The sequence below is a fragment of the Microcebus murinus genome, chromosome 6, assembly GCF_040939455.1.
Source record: "Microcebus murinus isolate Inina chromosome 6, M.murinus_Inina_mat1.0, whole genome shotgun sequence".
NCBI classification, from domain to species: Eukaryota; Metazoa; Chordata; class Mammalia; order Primates; family Cheirogaleidae; genus Microcebus; species Microcebus murinus.
The window spans coordinates 107,586,676-107,605,934 of NC_134109.1; the positions used below are offsets into that span (position 1 = coordinate 107,586,676).

The 19,259-nt window shown below is 41.9% G+C and overlaps 1 protein-coding gene and 1 pseudogene across 1 annotated transcript in view; one reads left to right on the forward strand and one right to left on the reverse strand.

The window, feature by feature from the left end:
• The first annotated feature begins 644 nt into the window (after nucleotides 1-644).
• Nucleotides 645-19,259, forward strand: part of BBS4 (Bardet-Biedl syndrome 4) — a 54,751-nt gene continuing 36,136 nt past the window's right edge. The window contains exons 1-2 of the mRNA XM_012768229.3: nucleotides 645-1,038; nucleotides 10,906-10,957. Coding sequence (XP_012623683.1) covers nucleotides 1,015-1,038; nucleotides 10,906-10,957 — 76 coding nt within the window. The 5' untranslated portion in view covers nucleotides 645-1,014. The remainder of the gene's footprint in view (nucleotides 1,039-10,905; nucleotides 10,958-19,259) is intronic.
• Nucleotides 12,382-17,805, reverse strand: LOC109730513 (heterogeneous nuclear ribonucleoprotein A1-like; annotated as a pseudogene).

Here is a 19,259-nt window from a genome sequence, read left to right on the forward strand (position 1 = left end):
TTAAGAGCCATTTGTATTTGGTAAACTGTTTCTTCATAAACTTTGCTTACTTATTGTTTAATGTCTGACTAACTTGCTACACGTTCAGAGGTTGATCCTGGGGGTGCAGGGATCTCGTATGTTTCGTCCATCACATAGTTCTAGGCACTAGAACGAGCCTCAAAGACATGACCGGCTAAGATCAGGCCGTGGTCAAGCCCACACGTTTTTCCAGTAGAAAGACTAAGCATTTAATTCATCGCGCCTGGGCACACATAGGTAATGAAAACCGCCTGAAGTACGTTGGGAAGTGAGGACTGTGGCAAAAAGACGATGAAATGTTTATCTAACAGTCGCAGCCACTATTCAGCTCTAATTTGCTTCCCTCTAGGCCCACTGTTAGCTCTTTATTCCGAGGCCAGCTTTCTTGTGAAACCTCCTAATTTTTAAATATTTCCAATCAAAAGAGTGTGGCTCAAATGCAGGGCTCCAGCAGCGGGTCTGCACACTCTGGTGTAAACAAGACTGGGCGGCGGATGAGGCGAGCACCTTCGTGGGATGGTGACAGCCAAGAACCGGGGCGGGGGTGGACGTGAGGCGAGACAGATTCTCCGCCCCAGGGTTTGGCCTCGGGGCCGAGACTCCCTGAAGGAGGATTGAATTAAACGCAGCTCGGCGCCAGAGCGGGGTAGCGCAAGGTGGCTGGAGGGCGACACAGCCCTCCCAATGGGACGGGCCAACCAGCCAGAGCGCCCGGAGGTTTCCGGCGGCGCACCACCACGGCGCGGGCCGGCAGCAGGTTTCCGGGATAGAGGACACGGCAGGCTGCGCGTCCCCTCACCGACTCTCCGGGCCGAGCCGTCGACGGGCGGACGCCAGCGCTCCCTACCTCCCGAAGCCGCTCGGCCCCGCTCGGCTATCTACTTCCTTCCCTGATTAGGCTCCTCCCCGCTCCCCGCGGTCCTGCGACTTCCGTTTGCCTCGTCGTCCGGGAAACCGCTGACCGCGGGCGGCGCCGCGGTGGGGGGAGCAAGCATGGCTGAGGAGAGACTCGCGACGGTGAGCGCCGAGATTTTGTTCAGCGTCCCGGCCGCCGGGCAGGGCAGGGCAGGCCAGGGCAGGGGAAGACGGCTAGGCCTCTGTCCCACGCAGCCGCTCCCGGGCAGAGGCGGAGCTGGTCCCGGGCGGCTTGCGGTGGGCGCGGCGGCAGGGTCCCACTCGCGCTCCTCTGGGCACTTTTCGCCCAGGTCGAGCCCGAATCCCGTGCGGCACGGCCCGTGCCCGGACGTCGGTCCCTCTGGGGTGCGCTGTGGAGAGGGAGCGTTTCACCAGAAATGGCTCTTTTCTTAGTCCCGTCTCTGCTTTCTCTCGGGGTAGGGAAAGGGAAGCACTACCATTCTCCCTGTGGAGACAGCTTCTGATAATCCTGTGGATTAGGATTTTAATATGACAAAGCCTGGAAGGTTTTTGCGTCACTGCCTTCTGCCAGCGGGGCGGGACTGTTTTCTGTGTTGTGATTAAGTTTGGGAAAGTGCTGCCTTGCGGTTCAGCTGATGTCTGTTAAGTGTTTTGACTCCACACAGCTGCTGCTATAGCTCTGGACTACAGAGTAGTCCTGATGGACTCAGGATGACCCAGTGCTAGTTAGTTTTTGAGGCATATGTCCATAATTGGATCTCAAGTCCCAAGTGTGAAACTTTGTTTTTAGTATGGGGTTTGAAAACAATCCTGCCCATTTGTTAGAATGATTTTAGTTATTTGGAATTTACTGTCATTTGAAAAACGCCCTGGAAAACATAGACTATAAAGTAGCAGCTTTTGGCTGTTAGCTTTTGGCAGCTTAGTTTTGGCTAAGGAGCAAGGCCAGTGTTATTGGCATACGTTTGTTTGTTTGTTTGTTTTCTAATTTCCTTTCATTTGTAGAGTAATCGCATTATTTTACTGTAATCAGAAAATTCTGAATACAGAGGGAGTCCAAAGTAAAGATGTTTTATTAAGCTAAAAATTAAAAATTAAAAGTGTCCAGCCCGAGCAACCTAGTGAAACCCTGTCTCTACAAAAAGAAAAAAAATTAGCGGGATGTAGTGGTGCATGCCTGTAGTCTCAGCTACTCTGGAGGCTGAGGCAGGAGGATCCCTGGAGCTGGGAGTTTGAGGTTGCTGTGAGCTATGATAACACCACTCACTGTACAGGCAACAGAGCAAGACCCTGTCTTAAATAAATAAATTGATAGATACCGTGATTTATGTTAGTAGGTTTTAGATACTGAAAACATAGAGAAAATACTTCACCTACGTAATCTTAAATGTAGGATATAAAGGGTAACATGACATTGCTACAAATAGAATTTATCCTCTAGTGCTCATTGCAGATATAGAGAGGTGTAACAGATGATGAACTTGATTCTGTAGTGACAGAATTGTCCCATATATTTGAATCTTTAATAGTGTTTTAAAGAGAATAGCTTTTGTTCTGACATGACTTTAGTACTTAAGCCTGACATTAACTATTTTCATTGTCCAGTTTATTGCTAACAATGTTATATTTATAGTAATTTTATCTTTTCAAGTTACCAATGCATGGAAATTTGAATTTCTGTCCTTTTGGGAAATGATCTTGTAACTCAGCAATCTCCTAGACCTGTGTCCCATAAAATGAAAGTGAAACATAAGCATATAGTATCAGGATATTCATTGTAGTACTGTTTGTAGTGGCAAAAAACTGGAAACTGAATGCTCATTAATAGGATAATAGATGACTTCTGATATTTCCATACTATGGAATATTATACAGCCCTTAAAAAGAATGTTACGACTATGTATGTTGACTTGGAAAGATTTCCACGGTGTATATTTATATTAAAGACAGATGTGGAGTGGGGTATATTGTGTGATCTTAATTTTTTAAATTTCAGCATATTATGGGGGTACAAATGTTTAGGTTATGTATATTGCCCTTGCCCACCCAAGTCAGAGCTTCTAGCATGTCCATCCCTCCAGGAAATGAATAAATGATCATATGACTATATAAAAATGAAAAAACAACAAAAAAGAATTTATTCTATATACATCTAGCTGTGAATGAGATTGGGCTATTAGAATCATTTCAATCTCAGAATGTTCTGGAAAGACTTGAGAAAAAGACTTATCAAAAAAAGATTTAGTTTAATTCTTTGTACAGAATGAAGGGTTGCTGACTAATGAATGTGCTTTTTGAGACTTTAAGATTCTTTACTTAATAATATGGTCCCCAAAGTTAAAAAATTGAGATCAAAGAACACTAGAGTTCTTTAATATTTTAAAAACAGTTTTGTTGAGGTATAATATACAGACCATAAAATTTACTCATTTTAAACTTGATCTCCTAAAAATAAAAAGTAAAACAGAAGATATTAGAGGCTGGGAAGGGTAGGGGGAAATGGGGATAGAGAGAGATTTGTTAAAAGATACAAAATTACAACTAGAGAGAAGGAATAAATTATAGTATTCTATAACAATGTAGAATGACTATAGTTAACAATAATATATAGTTTCAAATAGCAAGAAGGAGGATATTGAATGTTCCTAATGCAAAGGAATGATAAATATTCAAGAAGATAGATATACTAATTACCCTGATTTGATCACTGCACACTATATGTATCATAGCATCACTATGTACCCCATAAATACATACAATTATGTGTCAAAAATACAAACAAAAGTAGATTAACAAATTTAAAAAAAGGTATTCCTAAATTAAAAAAAAATTTTAGCCATTTTAATGTACAGTTGATCAATTTTGGTAAATTTATGTAGTTGCACAGCTGTCACCACCAGACACCAGACACATGTCTACATGTTCTAAAACTCCAAAATATTTCCTGTGTCAGTGGAATTTCTGGGTTGTATGGTAAGTGTTAAAAAAACAAAAAACAAAAAAGCATAAACCTGCCAAACTTTTCTAAAGTGGCTGTGTACTCTTTTACATTTCCTTGAGTAGTGTATGAGAGTTACAGTTTTTCCACATTTTTGTCAACACTTGGTAATTGTCAGTCTTTTTGATTTTAGCCATTCTAGTGGTTGTGTAGTAGTGGTATATTGTGGTTTTAATTTGTATTTCCCTAATGAATAATGATATTGAGGATCTTTTTAATGTGATTGTTTTCCATGTATATCTCTTTGGGAGAGTGTCTCTATAAATCTTGTGTGTTTTAAAATCAAGATCATAAAATAAGAGTCTTATGCTCTATGAATAGAAACTTTTCAAAAGAAGATAGACTAATGGCTAACAAACATATGAAGAAATGCTCAATGTCTCTTATCATCAGAGAAATGCAAATCAAAACCACAGTGAGATATCACTTATCCCCAGTGAGAATGGCCTTTATCAAAAAGTCCCAAAACAATAAATGTTGGCATGGTTACGGAAAGATAGGAACACTCATACACTGCTGGTGAGACTGCAAACTAGTACAGCCTCTGTGGAAAGCAATATGAAGATACCGCAAAGAGATACAAGTAGAACTGCCATTTGATCCAGCAATCCCATTACTGAGCATCTACCCCAAAGAACAAAAGACATTTTATAAAAAAGACATCTGCACTAGAATGTTTATAGCAGCACAATTCACAATTGCAAAGATGTGGAAACAACCCAAGTGTCCATCAATACATGAGTGGATTAATAAAATGGGGTATATGTATACCATGGAGTTCTACTCAGCCACAAAAAATAATGGTGATATAGCACCTCTGGTATTATCCTGGATAGAGCTAGAACCTATTCTACTAAGTGAAGTATCTCAAGAATGGAAAAACAAGTACCACATGTACTCACCATCAACTTGGTATTAACTGATCAACACTTAAGTGAACATATAGTAGTAACATTCATCAGATGTCGGGCAGATGGGAGGGGGAAGGAGGGAATGGGCATATGCACGTAATGGCTGCAGTGCGCATTATCTGGGGGATGGACACGCTTGAGGCTCTGACTTGGATAGGGCAAGGGCAGTATACATAACCTAAACATTTGTACCCCCGTAATATACTGAAATAAAAAAAATTAAAAAGATCATAAAATAGCTGAAAGAACAAATTATACATTCTTATTTGGAAGATTAACATTTTGTTATGAAATAGATCCTACTTCTAAGAGTGGATAAAATATTACATGTATGCTTAAGAGAATAGTAATAGTGGAAACTTGTGTTCCTACAACACAGATTAAGAAATGGGTCATTAACAATAACTGAAACCTAAATGCCTCTCCCTTACTGCATTTTTCTCAATGCTGTATAGTATCCCATTGTAGAAAATACTACAGTTCTCCATTCTAGTAGATGGAGATTTCAGATACTTCTGATTTTTAATTGTTGAAAACAATGCTGCTATAAACAGAGCCAGGACTAGGGTAAGGCAAGTGAGATGCTTAGGGTACAAACTTTAAGGAGTAAGAAGTGGGAATGCCCCCTTAAAGTTGTATCCCAGGTATCTCACTTGCCTCACTTTAGTCCTAGCCCTGGCTGTGAACATTCTTATATATGTCTCCTGATGTAAGATCTAGGAGTTTCTCTAGGGTGTAGCTAGAAATGGTCTGAGTTGTGGGGTAACTTTATTACTTATGGGAAACTCTAAGGTGGTTGTAACCATTTATGCTTTTATACTGGTCAATAGGGTAGATATGAAATTGTCTTAATGTGATATTAACTTACATTGCCTTAATTATTAATGAGTTAGAGCAGGGGTCCTCAAACTTTTTAAACAGGGGGCCAGTTCACTGTCCCTCAGACCATTGGAGGGCCGGACTATGGTTTTAAAAAAAACTATGAACAGATTCCTATGCACACTGCACATATCTGATTTTGAAGTAAAAAACAAACTGGCAAAAACACCTGCATGTGGCCCTCGGGCTGTAGTTTGAGGACGCCTGAGTTAGAGCATCATTGATTGTCCCCTTTCCTTTTCTGTACAGTTCTTGGTTCATATGTTTTGCTTATTTTTCTACTTTACTGTTTCTCTTTTCTTTTCTTTTCTTTTTTTTTTTTTTTTTTTGTGACAGGGTCTTGCTCTGTTGCCTGGGCTAGAGTGCAGTGGCATCATCATAGCTCACTATAACCTCAAACTCCTGGGCTCTAGCTGTCCTTCTGCCTTAGCCTCCCTAATAGCTGGGACTATAGGCACACACCACCATACCCAGCTAATTTTTCTGTTTTTTGTAGAGATCTGGTCTTGCTCTTGCTCAGGCTGATCTCAGAACTCCTGACCTCAAGCGATCCTCCTGCGTTGGCCTCCCAGAGTGCTAGGGGTACAGGCATGAGCCACTTCACCTAGCCCTAGGATTATTTTTCTGTTTCCTAATGCTGCGGTCCCCAACCCCTGGGCCTGGTCCATGGCCTGTTAGGAACCGGGCCACATAGCAGGAAGTGAGTAGAGGATGAGGAAGCAAAGCTTCATCTGTATTTACAACCTCTCCATTGCTGGCATCACCACCTGAGCTCTACCTCCTATCAGATCAGGGGAGGTATTCAATTCTCATAAGAGTGTGAACTGTATGTAAACTGTGCTTGCCAGGGATCTAGGTTGCACATTCCTTATGAAAATCTAAGGCCTGATAATCTGAGGTGGAGCTGAGGCGGTGATGTTAGTGCTGGGGAACGGCTTCAAATACAGATTATTGTTAGCAGAGAGGTTTGGCTGTATAGAGACAGAGACCATAATAAATCAGTTGCTTGCAGACTCATATCAAAACCCTCTCAGTGAGTGGCATGTGACAATTAAGCTACATCTGGTGGCAGGCTTTACATCGGAATCTGACACTTATTTTAGTACGCGAATGGCACACCCATTTTTTACCCTTTCCATCTATGCCTCTTTCTTGCACTTGTCTCAGTCACAGCTTTGGGAAGCCCACAAGCTAACCTTAGCAAAAATGAGTAAAAAACAAATGCCACTGGAGAGCTTCTTTGAAAAGAGGGGAAGACCCAATGATGAGACAGAATACTCTAAGACTGCCAACAAAATGAAAGCTGCATTTAAAAGAAAATACTAAGAGTCTTACTTAAATTACTGGTTCATTGCAACAAGCGATACACATTCTCTAAGCCCGCTTTGTATAATACGTGGCGACTGGCTATCCAGGGAAGCCATGAAACGTTCAAATCTGCTTTGCCATATGGAGACCAAGCACCCTGCATTAAAAGACAAGCCTTTGGAACTTTTCTTTCTTTTTTTATTTCAGCATATTATGGAGGTACAAATGTTTAGGTTACGTATGTTGCCCTTATACCCTGCCCCTAAAATTTTTCAAAAGGAAAAAACATGCACACAAAGAAGGGAAGCAGTTATTGAAGGCCACCACTTCATCAAATGTGTCTGCACTGAGACCATCATTCTTTCTGGCTAACCGCATTGCTAAAGCTAAGAAGCCCTCTGCTATTGGGGAAGAGTTGATCCTGCCTGCTGCTGAGGATATTTGTTGTGAACGTTTAAGAGAGGCTGCAGTTCCAAAGATGGCACGTGTTCCTCTTTCAGCTAGCACCATAACTAGATGAATTGATGAAATAGCAGAGAATATTGAGGCATAATTGTTTGAGAGGATTAATGAGTCACTGTGGTATGCAATCCAGGTTGACGAGTCTACTGATGTTGATAGCAAAGCAACAATGCTTGTTTTTGTGTGATATATTTTTCAGGAGGATGTGCATAAGGATATATGCACTTTTGTTGCCAACCAACACTACAGCTGCAGAAGCATTCAAGTCATTGAATGATTACGTATCAGGACAACTGAATTGGTCATTTTGTGTTGGTGTATGCATGGATGGAGTGGCTGCCATGATTGGACAGCTTTCTGGCTTCACTACTCAGGTCAAGGAGGTCACTTCTGAATGCAAGTCTACATACTGTGTCTCCATAGAGAAATGCTGGCTAGCCGAAAAATGTCACCTGAACTAAACAACATTTTGTAGGATGTGATTAAAATGATCAACCACATTAAAGTACATGCCCTTAACTCATGTGTGTTTGCATAGCTCTGTGACAGGATGGACGCAGAGCATACACATCTTCTCTTATACACAGAAGTGAGCTGGCTCTCTAAAGGTGGATTACTGGCTGGAGATTTTGCATCATGAGAGCCGCTCCAGAGACTTCTTTCAGGAAAACAGTCACCACTAGCAGCACATATCAGTGACCCAAATGGTTCTCAGAGCTTGCTCCCTTGTGTGACATATTCAACCTATTCAACAAATTCGATCAGTCACTTCAGGGGAGAACAACAGCTGTGTTCAAGTCAGCAGATAAAGTGGCTGCATTCAAAGCCACACTGGAATTATGGGGGCGATGAGTGAATATTAGGATTTTTGACATGTTTCAAACCTTAGCAGAGATTTTGAAAGAGATTTAGCCAGGACCTTCTTTCTCCCAGCTGGTGCATGATCACCTATCTCAGCTTTCAAAAGAATTTGAGCATTACTTCCCAGCCACAAAGACCCCTGAATTGAGAAGGAATGGATCTGCCAGCCATTTGTGAATAAGCCAGAATTGACTTTGTGCTAGAAGAGGATCAACTGCTTGAGATTGTAAATGACGGTGGTCTTAAAAGTATGTTAGAGACAACTCAAATCTCCATATGTTCTGGATTAAAGTCAAGGTGGGGATATCCTGAGATTGACAAAGAAGCACTGAAAAGCCTGTTTCCTGCTTCCATTTCCAACATCCTATCTCTGTGAAGCAGGGTTTTCTGCAGTGACAGCAACCAAAAGGAGACCATATGGAGACAGTCACTTGTTAATGGTGGAAAATAAATTATAAAAGGAGAGATTATGGAGTAGACTGGACATAAGCAACACACTTTGGTGTCACTGTCTCCCATCACCCCTAGATGGAACCATCTAGTTGCAGGAAAACAAGCTCAGGAAAACAAATCAGCCCCCACTGATTCTGCATTATGGTGAATTGTATCATTATTTCATTATACATTACAATGTAATCATAATGGAAATAAAGTGCACAGTAAATGTAATGCGCTTGAATCATCCTGAAACCATTTCCCCACCCCCTCTCCCCTCCAGTCCGTGGAAAAATTTTCTTCCATGAGACCAGTCCCTGGTGCCAAAAAGGTTGGGGACCACTGTCCTAATGTACAACCATTAAAAGTTTATTTAGTGAAAATCTAAAAGCTCTTAAATTCGAAAAGTCTTTTAATTTGCCTTTGTTTTTTTTTTTTTTTTCATGGCAGTAATCATATTTTTATTCTTAATATAAATTTTTACATTAATTTTTATTTTTAATTTTTTATATTTCATTTTGTTCAGGAGCGATTACATGGACTTAAATATAAATTTCATTACATTAATTTTTAATAACTATTTTTGCATCTTTAAATTTTTTTTATATTAAAGTTATCCAGCTAATTTCTTTCTGTATTTTAGTAGAGATGGGGTCCCACTCTTGCCTTTGTTGTTGAAAGTTGGTTTTGATGGGTGTGAGAAATCTAGATCAGGGTTTGGTGGTATTTTTTTTGTAAAGGGCCAGATAGTAAATATTTTGGGCTTTGTGGACCATACAGTCTCTGTTACAGCTACCTCACTATGCCATTGTAGTGCAGAAGCAGCCATAGACAATGTATCAACATATGAATGCGGCTATGTTCTGATAAATTGTTTTTATAGACACCAAAGTTTGACTCATGATTTCCATGGGTTAAAAATATTATTTAAATTTTTTTTCAGCCATTTAAAAATGTAAAAATCATTCTTGTGGACCATATAAAAACAGGCTGGATTTGACATTTTATTTAGTATTGACACTTGGAGTAATTCTTGTGATGTCTTAATGTGATATTAATTCTCTTACATTTTTAATTGTGGAGGAGTCAGCTGTCAGAGTCTAATTGTCCTTTTTTCAATGGTGATTTTTTTCCTTTGGCTGCTTTTAAAAACTTCTTATTGTTTCTCTTGCAGTTCCCTATGATGTATCTAAGTGTATATTTATTTTCATTTAACCTGGTCAGGATTTGTTGTATATTCAGAATGTCTCTAATCGTTAGTGTTTTCTTCTAGAAAATTTTCAGCCATTATTTTTGCTTGTCTCCTAGCACATCATATATAACATAGGAGATCGATCTAGGAAAAATTCATTTGAAAGTTTTTTACAAAGTTATAGTGTAAAATAATATGCCATCTCCCTCTTATTTATTTATTTATTTGAGACAGAGTCTCACTGTGTTGCCTGGGCTAGAGTGCCGTGGCATCAGCCTAGCTCATAGCAACCTCAAACTCCTGGGCTCAATCAATCCTACTGCCTCAGTCTTCCAAGTAGCTGGGACTGCAGGGATGCATCACCATGCCCGGCTACATTTTTCTACATATTTTTAGTTGGCCAATTAATTTCTTTCTATTTATTTTTAGTAGAGACAGGGTCTTGCTCTTGCTCAGGCTGATTTCAAACTCCTGACCTTGAGTGATCCGCCCGCCTTGGCCTCCCAGAGTGCTAGGATTACAGGCGTGAGCCACCGCACCTGGACACCATCTCCCTCTTAGAATTGAGTGCCAGACAATTTCTGTATAGATGACCTCAAAAGCTTCTTTTTATCAAATAGTCATCACATTTTTGGTTTGGCTGCTGAGAGATACAGCATTAAGTATAATACTAATATGAAGTGTCTAAGAGCTTAATACATTTATTTGTGCACATTTTACTATACATTATAATTATTTGTACATTATAATGCACATCATAAGTATGTGTTAATAGTTTGGATAGCATAAGTATGACTTGGCATGTGGTTTTAAGCCATATTCAGAATAATTCTTTGTTCTAGTATTCATTTAATGGATTAATTGCATGATTGATGAGCTACTGGTTATTTTTATTATTTGAATGCTTCAAGTTAACAAGGTATATTATGGTGCTTTAATATAGACAACTTCTTTCATTTCAGGGAACTCCATTTCCTGCATCTGCTGAACTTCAAAAGCCCCGGCTGAAAAAAGGTCTGTATGCAATTTCACTGTATGTGTGTATTTGCACAGATTTCTCTGTCCCAGTTCTTTTCACATTGTATATGCATTAGAGCTTTTTAACTGAGGGCCCAGGGTTCAAGTTCCTGTTTGGGCATCAAAAAAAACAAAACAAAACAAAACAAAAACAGGTGACCATTGGGAAAAGCATTAATAGTCTAAATATTTTGTCACATCTTGCTTTTATTTTATAGTGTTGTTAGATATTAGGAGGTTGGTTTGACCTGTAAAAGTATTTAGATGAGGTTTCATTATCGTGTAAATGTGTACTAATTTTCTACTTGTGGGAAAACCACTCTGTGAAGTTCTCATAGTACAAATCAGACCTCAGATAATCTTATGTGTATGTTAAATAATTGTGAGATTTTATAAAAATTGGGACTGGCAACCTAACTAGGTGAAGACCTAAACTGTAAAGACCTCATTTTATAATCTGATATGATATATATTTTATTTAGAGGAACAGTATTCCTTCATTTGCTAACCTATAAAATTTTAGGAGTGTTTGTATCAGATTATAGGTGACTATACTGGATATTCTCCTATGTCTGATGGATTGGGTGTCCTTGCTGCTCACCAGGCATTAGAAAAATACCTGAACTAGGTCCTTAGTGAAGAGACATTCATTCACTCATCTATTATTTTTATTTTCTTCTATTATTAATTAATTATTTTTAGTTGAGGAAACCAATGGGGATTTGAAGGGGCATGACTTGCTCAGGGTCTTGTGTATAGTTCTTATTTGCATACATGAGTTATAGTTGCCAGGCTCTATATTCTTTTGTAGTATGTGTTTTCCTATTATGTGCTAAGAGTCCTGATTTTGTCAACAGATTGTTTAGTTTACTTGGAGCATTTCTGTCACTCTTTGAAATTATAATGGAAGTTGTTGGAAAATATGATTGCCTTTCAGAAATTTATTTTACGAAGAGTTTTTCGGGAAAGAGCTGTACATCTCTAATTTAGATTATTTGTAAAAGCCAATGTAATCCTGCCAATATCTAATATAATTTCTCATATTTATATCATTTCTGGACATGAGAATCATCTTACTGTGATATCTGTTACTTCATTTATTTATTTACTTTTTAAAAAGACATTATTCAACATCATGATCAGACTGTTACATTTAGCAATCAACAGCGTGGGTACAAAAAAGAAAAAATGTACATTCCTTTGTGGAAATGCTCTACACTTTCCACAGAACAGAAACTAAAATAACCTGTTACACAGTTAGTCACAGATACGGTCCTCAAGTGTCTTGCCCATACACCTGAGAATTGTCTAAAACATTGTCTTTGGTAGCAGCTAGGTCCTGTAACCGCTGTGGTTGGTTGAGTTCACAAATCGGTTGTAATTTAAAGCTTCCCTGTCACTTCTCTGGCTCCCCTCTCCTGCTAAGCTTTGTTTCTTGAGAGTAATAAAAACTTCCTGCCACTGCTATAGCTACTGTTGCTACTAGAACCACAATAGCCACCTTGGTTTCGTGGTTTGGCAAAGTATTGGCCTCCATCACCGTAGGGGCCAGAGTTTCTGCCTCCAAAGTTTCCTGTCTTCATGAGTCCAAATTTGAAGATTGTTGTAATTGCCAAAATCATCGTAGCTTCTACCACCTCCAAAATTGCTTCCATCATTACCAAATCCATTGTAGCCATCCCTACTGCCACCATGTCCACCACCACCATGGCTGCCACCAAAGCTACAGTGACCACTGAAGTTGCCTCCACATCCACCATCAAAGTTTCCAGAACCACTTTGTTCTCTTTGGCTGGAGGAAACACTAGCCATCTCTTGCTTTGACAGGGCTTTTCTTACTTCACAGTTGTGGCTAATCACAGTATGCTATTTCTGAATAACAGTCTTATTGACAGAATCGTGGTCATCAAAGGTTACAAAAGGAAAGCCCCTCTTCTTGTCACTGCCTCAGTCAGTCATGATTTGAATCACTTCAGTTTTCCCATACTGTTCAAAATAGTCTCTTAGGTGACGTTCTTTAGTATCTTCTTTAATGCCAGCAACAAAGATCTTTTTCACGGTTAAGTGGGCACCTGGTCTTTGAGAATCTTCTCCAGAAACAGCTCTCTTTGGTTCCACAACTCTTCCATCCACCTTGTGTGGTCTTGCATTCATTGCTGCATCCACCTCCTCCACAGTGGCATATATGACAAACCCGAAGCCCTTGGAGCGCTCAGTGTTTGGATCTCTCATTACCACAGAGTCTGTGAGTGTTCCCCATTGCTCAAAATGGCTCCTCAGACTCTCATCAGTTGTTTCAAAGCTCCACCTTCTGAGAAAGAACTTCTGCAGCTATTTGGGCTCTTCAGGAGACTTTGACTTAGATATGATGACAGTGGGAGACTAACGATGTATCCTTGCAGCATCTGAGGGCAGAAAGGAGTAAGCTCACGAACGTATCTCTGTTACTTCATTTAATCATTAGGATGATTTGGCTAGTTAGGAGGTGAGCATGTATTGTGATTGTCTCTTCATTATTCATTCCACCCTTCCTCTAGAGTCAAATTCTGTGATTCCATTGACTCCAGGTCCAGGAGAGGATTGTATACCAATCAAGAGTTGTTCCATGCCCAGTTCAGGTTAATGAGATACAAATTTTATAGCTTTGGGGAAAAAGGACACATTTGATATGTTGTAAACTTTAACAGTGTTATTGTGCCCCTTTAATCAATTCTTTCTCCCTTCTGAATCCTGGAGCAACTACTTTCTGATTTCTATTATTAAAGTTTAATTTTTTCTGTTTTTGAACTCCTCATACATATAAGTACTGACCATGTTCCAGGACTGGTAATGATAGGTGTTGGGAATTAAAGGTAAATAGGACTTGGATTCTTCCCTCAGGGAACTGATAATCTGCAGGGCATATAGAATATAAACAAATAATTAAAGTATAATGATTTTTCCCCAGGTCATTTTTTTTCTTATTTATTTATTTTAGCGTATTATGGGGGTACAAGTGTTAAGGTTACTTATATTGCCCATGTCCCCCTCCCCCCTCGAGTAAGAGCTTCAAGCATGTCCATCCCCCAAACGTTGCACATCTTACTCGTTGTGGTTGTATACACCCATCCCTTCCTCCCCCCTCTCACCCTCCCGACACCCAACAAATGTTACTCCTGTATGTCCACTTAGGTGTTGATCCGTTAATACCCAGGTCATTTCTTATGAAGGTTAAATATTTCCAGCTGCTTCAACTCTTTTTTATGTGAGATATTTAGTGTTCCTTTGCAGTAATTGCCTTGGTCTTCTGATAAAATTTGGCGTCCCTCTTGGAAGTATAGAGTTCAGCACTATATAGAATATTCTAGGTATGGTGTGAATAGGGCCAAGTGAAATATCTGGAAGATAATATCTCTTCATCTGGATCTTATGTTTCTGTTAGTCCAGCTCAAGATTGCGTTGCCTGTTGGGCAACCATTTTTCAAATTGTAATTCCACTATTGCAAAGTACCAGGAGTATCATGTAGAATACAATGACTGTAATATAAATGATGCCTGGGGAGTTGTGCAAGGTGATGACATAGCACCTAAAACATCCAGAGTACAACCTATAAACAAACAGAAATAAAACGTAGATAGTTATGTCACATGTGAATAGAGATCATTTCATTTCTTCATTTCTAATTTGTATGTCTTTTACTTTTTTAAAAAAAAACTAATTGTACTTCCTAGGACCTCCAATATGTTGTTGAATGGAAGTGGTAAGAATCTTATTCACAAAGAACATTCTTTTTGTCACCATTAAGTATGATGTTGGCTATAGGTTTTATATAGGCTCTCCATTAGATTGAGGAAGTTCTCTTCTATTCCTAGGTTTGCTGATAACTTTTTACCATGAATAGATGTTGAATTTTGTCAAATGCTTTTTCTGTGTCTATTGAGATGATTGCGTAGTTTTTCTTGTTTAATTGAATGATATGGTGAATTACACTGGTCAATTTTGGAATATTGAACCAGATTGCCTTCGTGGAATAAACTCCACTCAGTTGTGACATATTTTTTATATATTAATGGGTTGAGTTTTTTTGTTGTTGTTTTTGTAGAGACAGTCTTGCTGTGTTGCTCTGGCTGGTCTCGAACTCCTGGCCTCAAGTGATTCTCTCATCTTAACCTCCCAAAGTGCTGGGATTACTGGCGTGAGCCACTGGGCCCAATATTGTATTTGATGGCTAAATTTATTAAGAACATTTACATCAATGTTCATGAAGGATATGGTGTATAGTTCTATTTTCTTATAATGTCTTTGTTTTTGATATTGGGGTAATGCTGACCTCATAAATGATTTAGGAAATATTCTCTCTTCTTTCATTTCCTGGAAGAGTTTGTGTAGGATTGAACTAACTTCTTCCTTTAAATACTTATTAGAGTGTATCAGTGAAACCATCTGGACCTGAAGTTTTCTTTGTAGAAATGTTTTCAACTATAAATGTAGTTTCTTTATTTGATGGAGGTCTAAACAGATTATTTCTTCTTGATTTAACTTTGGTAGTTTGTATCTTTCAAGGAACTTTTCAGTTTCATCTAGTTGTCAAATTTATTGGCATAAAGTTCATATTTTTCTCTAACAGATATTAAAAATACTATAAGTCTCTATAATGAAAATAGTGTGGTACTGGCACATGAATATAATGAGAAACCATTGGGATAGAACAGAGAAAGCAGAGACAGACTCAAATACATTTGGCGATTTACTATATGATAAAGGTGGTGTCTCAAATCACTGGAGTCAAGATATGCTTTTTAATAAATGGTGCTGGGACAAATGGATAGCCATTTTGATAAAGATAAAGTTAGATTCATACTTCACACTATGCACAAGAATAAACTCCAAAGGAGTTAGAGATATAAATGTAAAATATAAATCTATGAAAGTTCTAAAATACTGTCAGAGACAATAAAAGGAAGATGGATAGATATGACTTAATAAAATATTTTTTGCATACCAAAAGGCACAATAAGAAAAAACAAAACAGAAATAACATGCTCAGCAGACATATTTGTAACAGATATCACAAATAATGACTCATATATAAAGAACTCTTAAAACTTGAGAGGGGAAAGAGGACCAAAACCCAACAAAAAATGGATAAAATATAATTGCAATTTACACATATACATACAATATAAAGATCACTTTGGAGCATATAAAATATTCATCCTGAGAATAAGAGAAATTAAAATTAAATCTATACTAATACTCTATTTCTCACCTAATCAGGATGGCTAAAATTTAAGAGTATAACTACACTCAGTTTTTGAGGCTGTGGGAAACAGGCACTATCTTACATTGCTGGTAGGAATCTTAATTGTTGCAGCGCCAAGGCCTTGCTGAGGGAGGGGAAGCAGGGGCACTGACACAGACCACGCTGCGACAGGCCTCCCAGCAGGTGCTGGCCTCCACAGCAGAAGGTAGGAGGCTGAGCTGGTGGGTGCCCAGCTTAGCAAGCTGGAGTGGCAGACAAGGTAGGGTCCCAGGACCTGCCCAAGGTAGGCCCATCAGTGGGATGGAAGAGGAGCCTGATAAGCTCCTGGGGTGTAGGCCCGTCAGTGGGACGGAACAGCAGCCTGATCGGCTCCTAGGGGTAGGACTGTCAGTCGGAGGGAAGAGGAGCCCGATTAGCTCCTAAGGGTGTAGGCCCATCAGTGGGATGGAAGGAGGAGCCCAATCACCTCCTGGGGGACAGGGATCCCCCAGGGGAGGGAATGTGAGTGGAAGGAACACAGTGACTGCAGTCATTGCGCCTGTAGCCCCACAGCTACGAGGTTTGAGTGGGTCCTAATCTGGGGTTCTGTGGTGATGTCAGCATAACGGCGATTCACTCCCCGGGACGCCTTAGCCAAGACATGCCTAAGTTCCCTCGAGGGATGCAGCTAGGTGGACACCTGAGAGAGCCCCTACCCCTTGTCTGCCTTGAGGAAGGAGAGGAACCAGAGCAGGGACCAGAGTCTGGGCAGGACTGAAGAACGGCATTGGAACGGGCGCCGGCGGGCACCCTGGATGTAGATGGGCATCACGAGCGGTGCCCGAGACCAACCCAGAGTGGGATTTCAACTCACCAGAAGGACAAGCGGCACTCAAGTGGTCCGGAGAGGCTCTTCTCCAAGGAGTGTGGGAAGGGGCCAAAAAGCCAACCAACATGAACAAGGTTGCCCTAATTACCCAGAAGCCAGTGAAGGGGTGAATGCAGCGTTCGTCGGGCAATCGGCTTCCGACATTTGGAGGAAGCTGCAGAAACTCGAAGGATTTGCAGGCATGAGTATCACACAGTTAATGGAGGTGGCCCAAAAGGTGTACATCAACTGGGACCAGACTGCTCAGAGGGAGAAAGATCAGAGGATGGAAGAAAAAGGCTGCCCTCCTGGCTGCTGCCCTCAGTAGACCCGACCCGTCCAAGTGGCCTGGACCCCCACAAAAGGGGGGAACCAGAGGGCAGGCACCCCTGGCAAGAGACCAGTGTGCCAGTTGCAAGGGGTTTGGCCACTGGAAGAATGAATGCCCCCACAAGGGAAGTCAGCTAGTGCGGCCTAGACCCCCACGAAAGGGGGAAACCAGAGGACGGGCACCCCCTGGCAAGAGACCAGTGCTCCAACTGCAAGGGGTTCGGCCACTGGAAGAATGAATGTCCCCAAAAGAGAAGTCACCTGTTGCAAGGGAGGGCCCCTTTCGGGACTATCCAACAGAAACCAGAAGCCCAAGAGCCAGTGGGGCTCACTGGCATTGATTCCAAGTTGGGCTGACTGGGTTCCTTCAGCCCTTGGGAACCCACAGTCAAGATGAAAGTAGGGGGCCAACAAATGACATTCATGGTGGACACTGGAGCAGAACACTCAGTGTGACAACCCCCGTGGCCCCGCTTGCAAAGCGAGAAACAATTATAGTTGGAGCTACTGGGACTCGGGTAGCCAGACCCTTTTGCCAGTCCTGGGTATGCCAAATGGGGGCCATCAGATAAGGCACGAGGTCCTCTACATGCCAGACTGTCCAGTGCCTCTCTTGGGACAGGACTTGCTGAGCAAGTATGAGGCAGATGCCATCCAGAGGACCGAGGAGCTGGAGGAGGCCAAAAAGAAGTTGGCAGAGAAAGATAAGGAGTGCGCTAGCCTGAGGGGCAACTACCCTCAGGCTAGCGCACTCCTAGTGGGCAGTGGAGTCCCTACAGGCCTCCCTGGATGCTGAGACCCAGGCCTGCAACAAACTGAGGCTCAAGAAGATGGAGGGTGACTTCAATGACCTGGAGCTGCAGCTGGGCCATGCTACCCGGCAGGCCATGGAGGCCCAGGTGGCCACACGGCTGATGCAGACCCAGCTGAAGGAGGAGCAGGCAGGGCGGGATGAGGAGCAGCGGCTGGCAGCTGAGCTTCGAGAGCAGGCGCAGGCCCTGGAGCGCTGTGCTGGCTTCTGAGCTGGAGGAGCTGTGCGCTGTGCTGGAGCAGGGTGAGCGCAGCCGACGGCTGGCTGAGCATGAGCTGTTGGAGGCCACTGAGCCTGCCACAACCTCCTGCATTTGCAGAACACAGGCCTCCTGAACCAGAAGAAGCGGCTCGAGGCAGATTTGGCCCAGCTGAGTGGGAAGGTGAAGGAGGCTGCCCAGGAGAGGCAGGAGGTAGAGGAGAAGGCCAAAAAGGCAATCACCGATGCCGCCATGATGGCTGAGGAGCTAAAGAAGGAGCAGGACACAAGTGCACACCTTGAATGGATGAAGAAGACACTAGAACAGAGGTTGCTGGATCTTGAGGAGGCCTGGCTTGAGGAGGCTGAACGGGCTGCTCTCAGAGGTGAGAAAAGGCAGGTACCTATGGGGGTACTGGCGCAGACTGTGGGCCCCTGGCAGAGGCCAGTGGCCTGTCTGTCCAAGCGGCTGGACTTGGTAGCATTGGGATGGCCACCTTGTCTGCAGGCACTGGCAGCTACCATCTTGCTGTTCAGGGAGGCGGACTGGCTTGCGTTTGGGCAGGGTGTCCATGTGCAGGTCCCATACGCAGTAGTGGCTTTGCCCACAAGTCACCATTGAGACTGTGCAGACTTTAAACCTTGCCACCTTCCTTCCTACCAAACCAGGGCCCTGGACTATGACTGTGCCGAGGCTGTGGAGGAGGTCTATGCAAGCCAGCCAGACTTGAAAGATAGTCTGTTGCCGGCGCCTGACCTGGAGCTCTACACGGCAGCATCAACATCCAAAATGGCAAACGGTTGGCTGGCTATGCAGTCACCACGGGGAGTGAAGTCATCATGTCAGCCCCTCTACCTCAGGGATGGTCA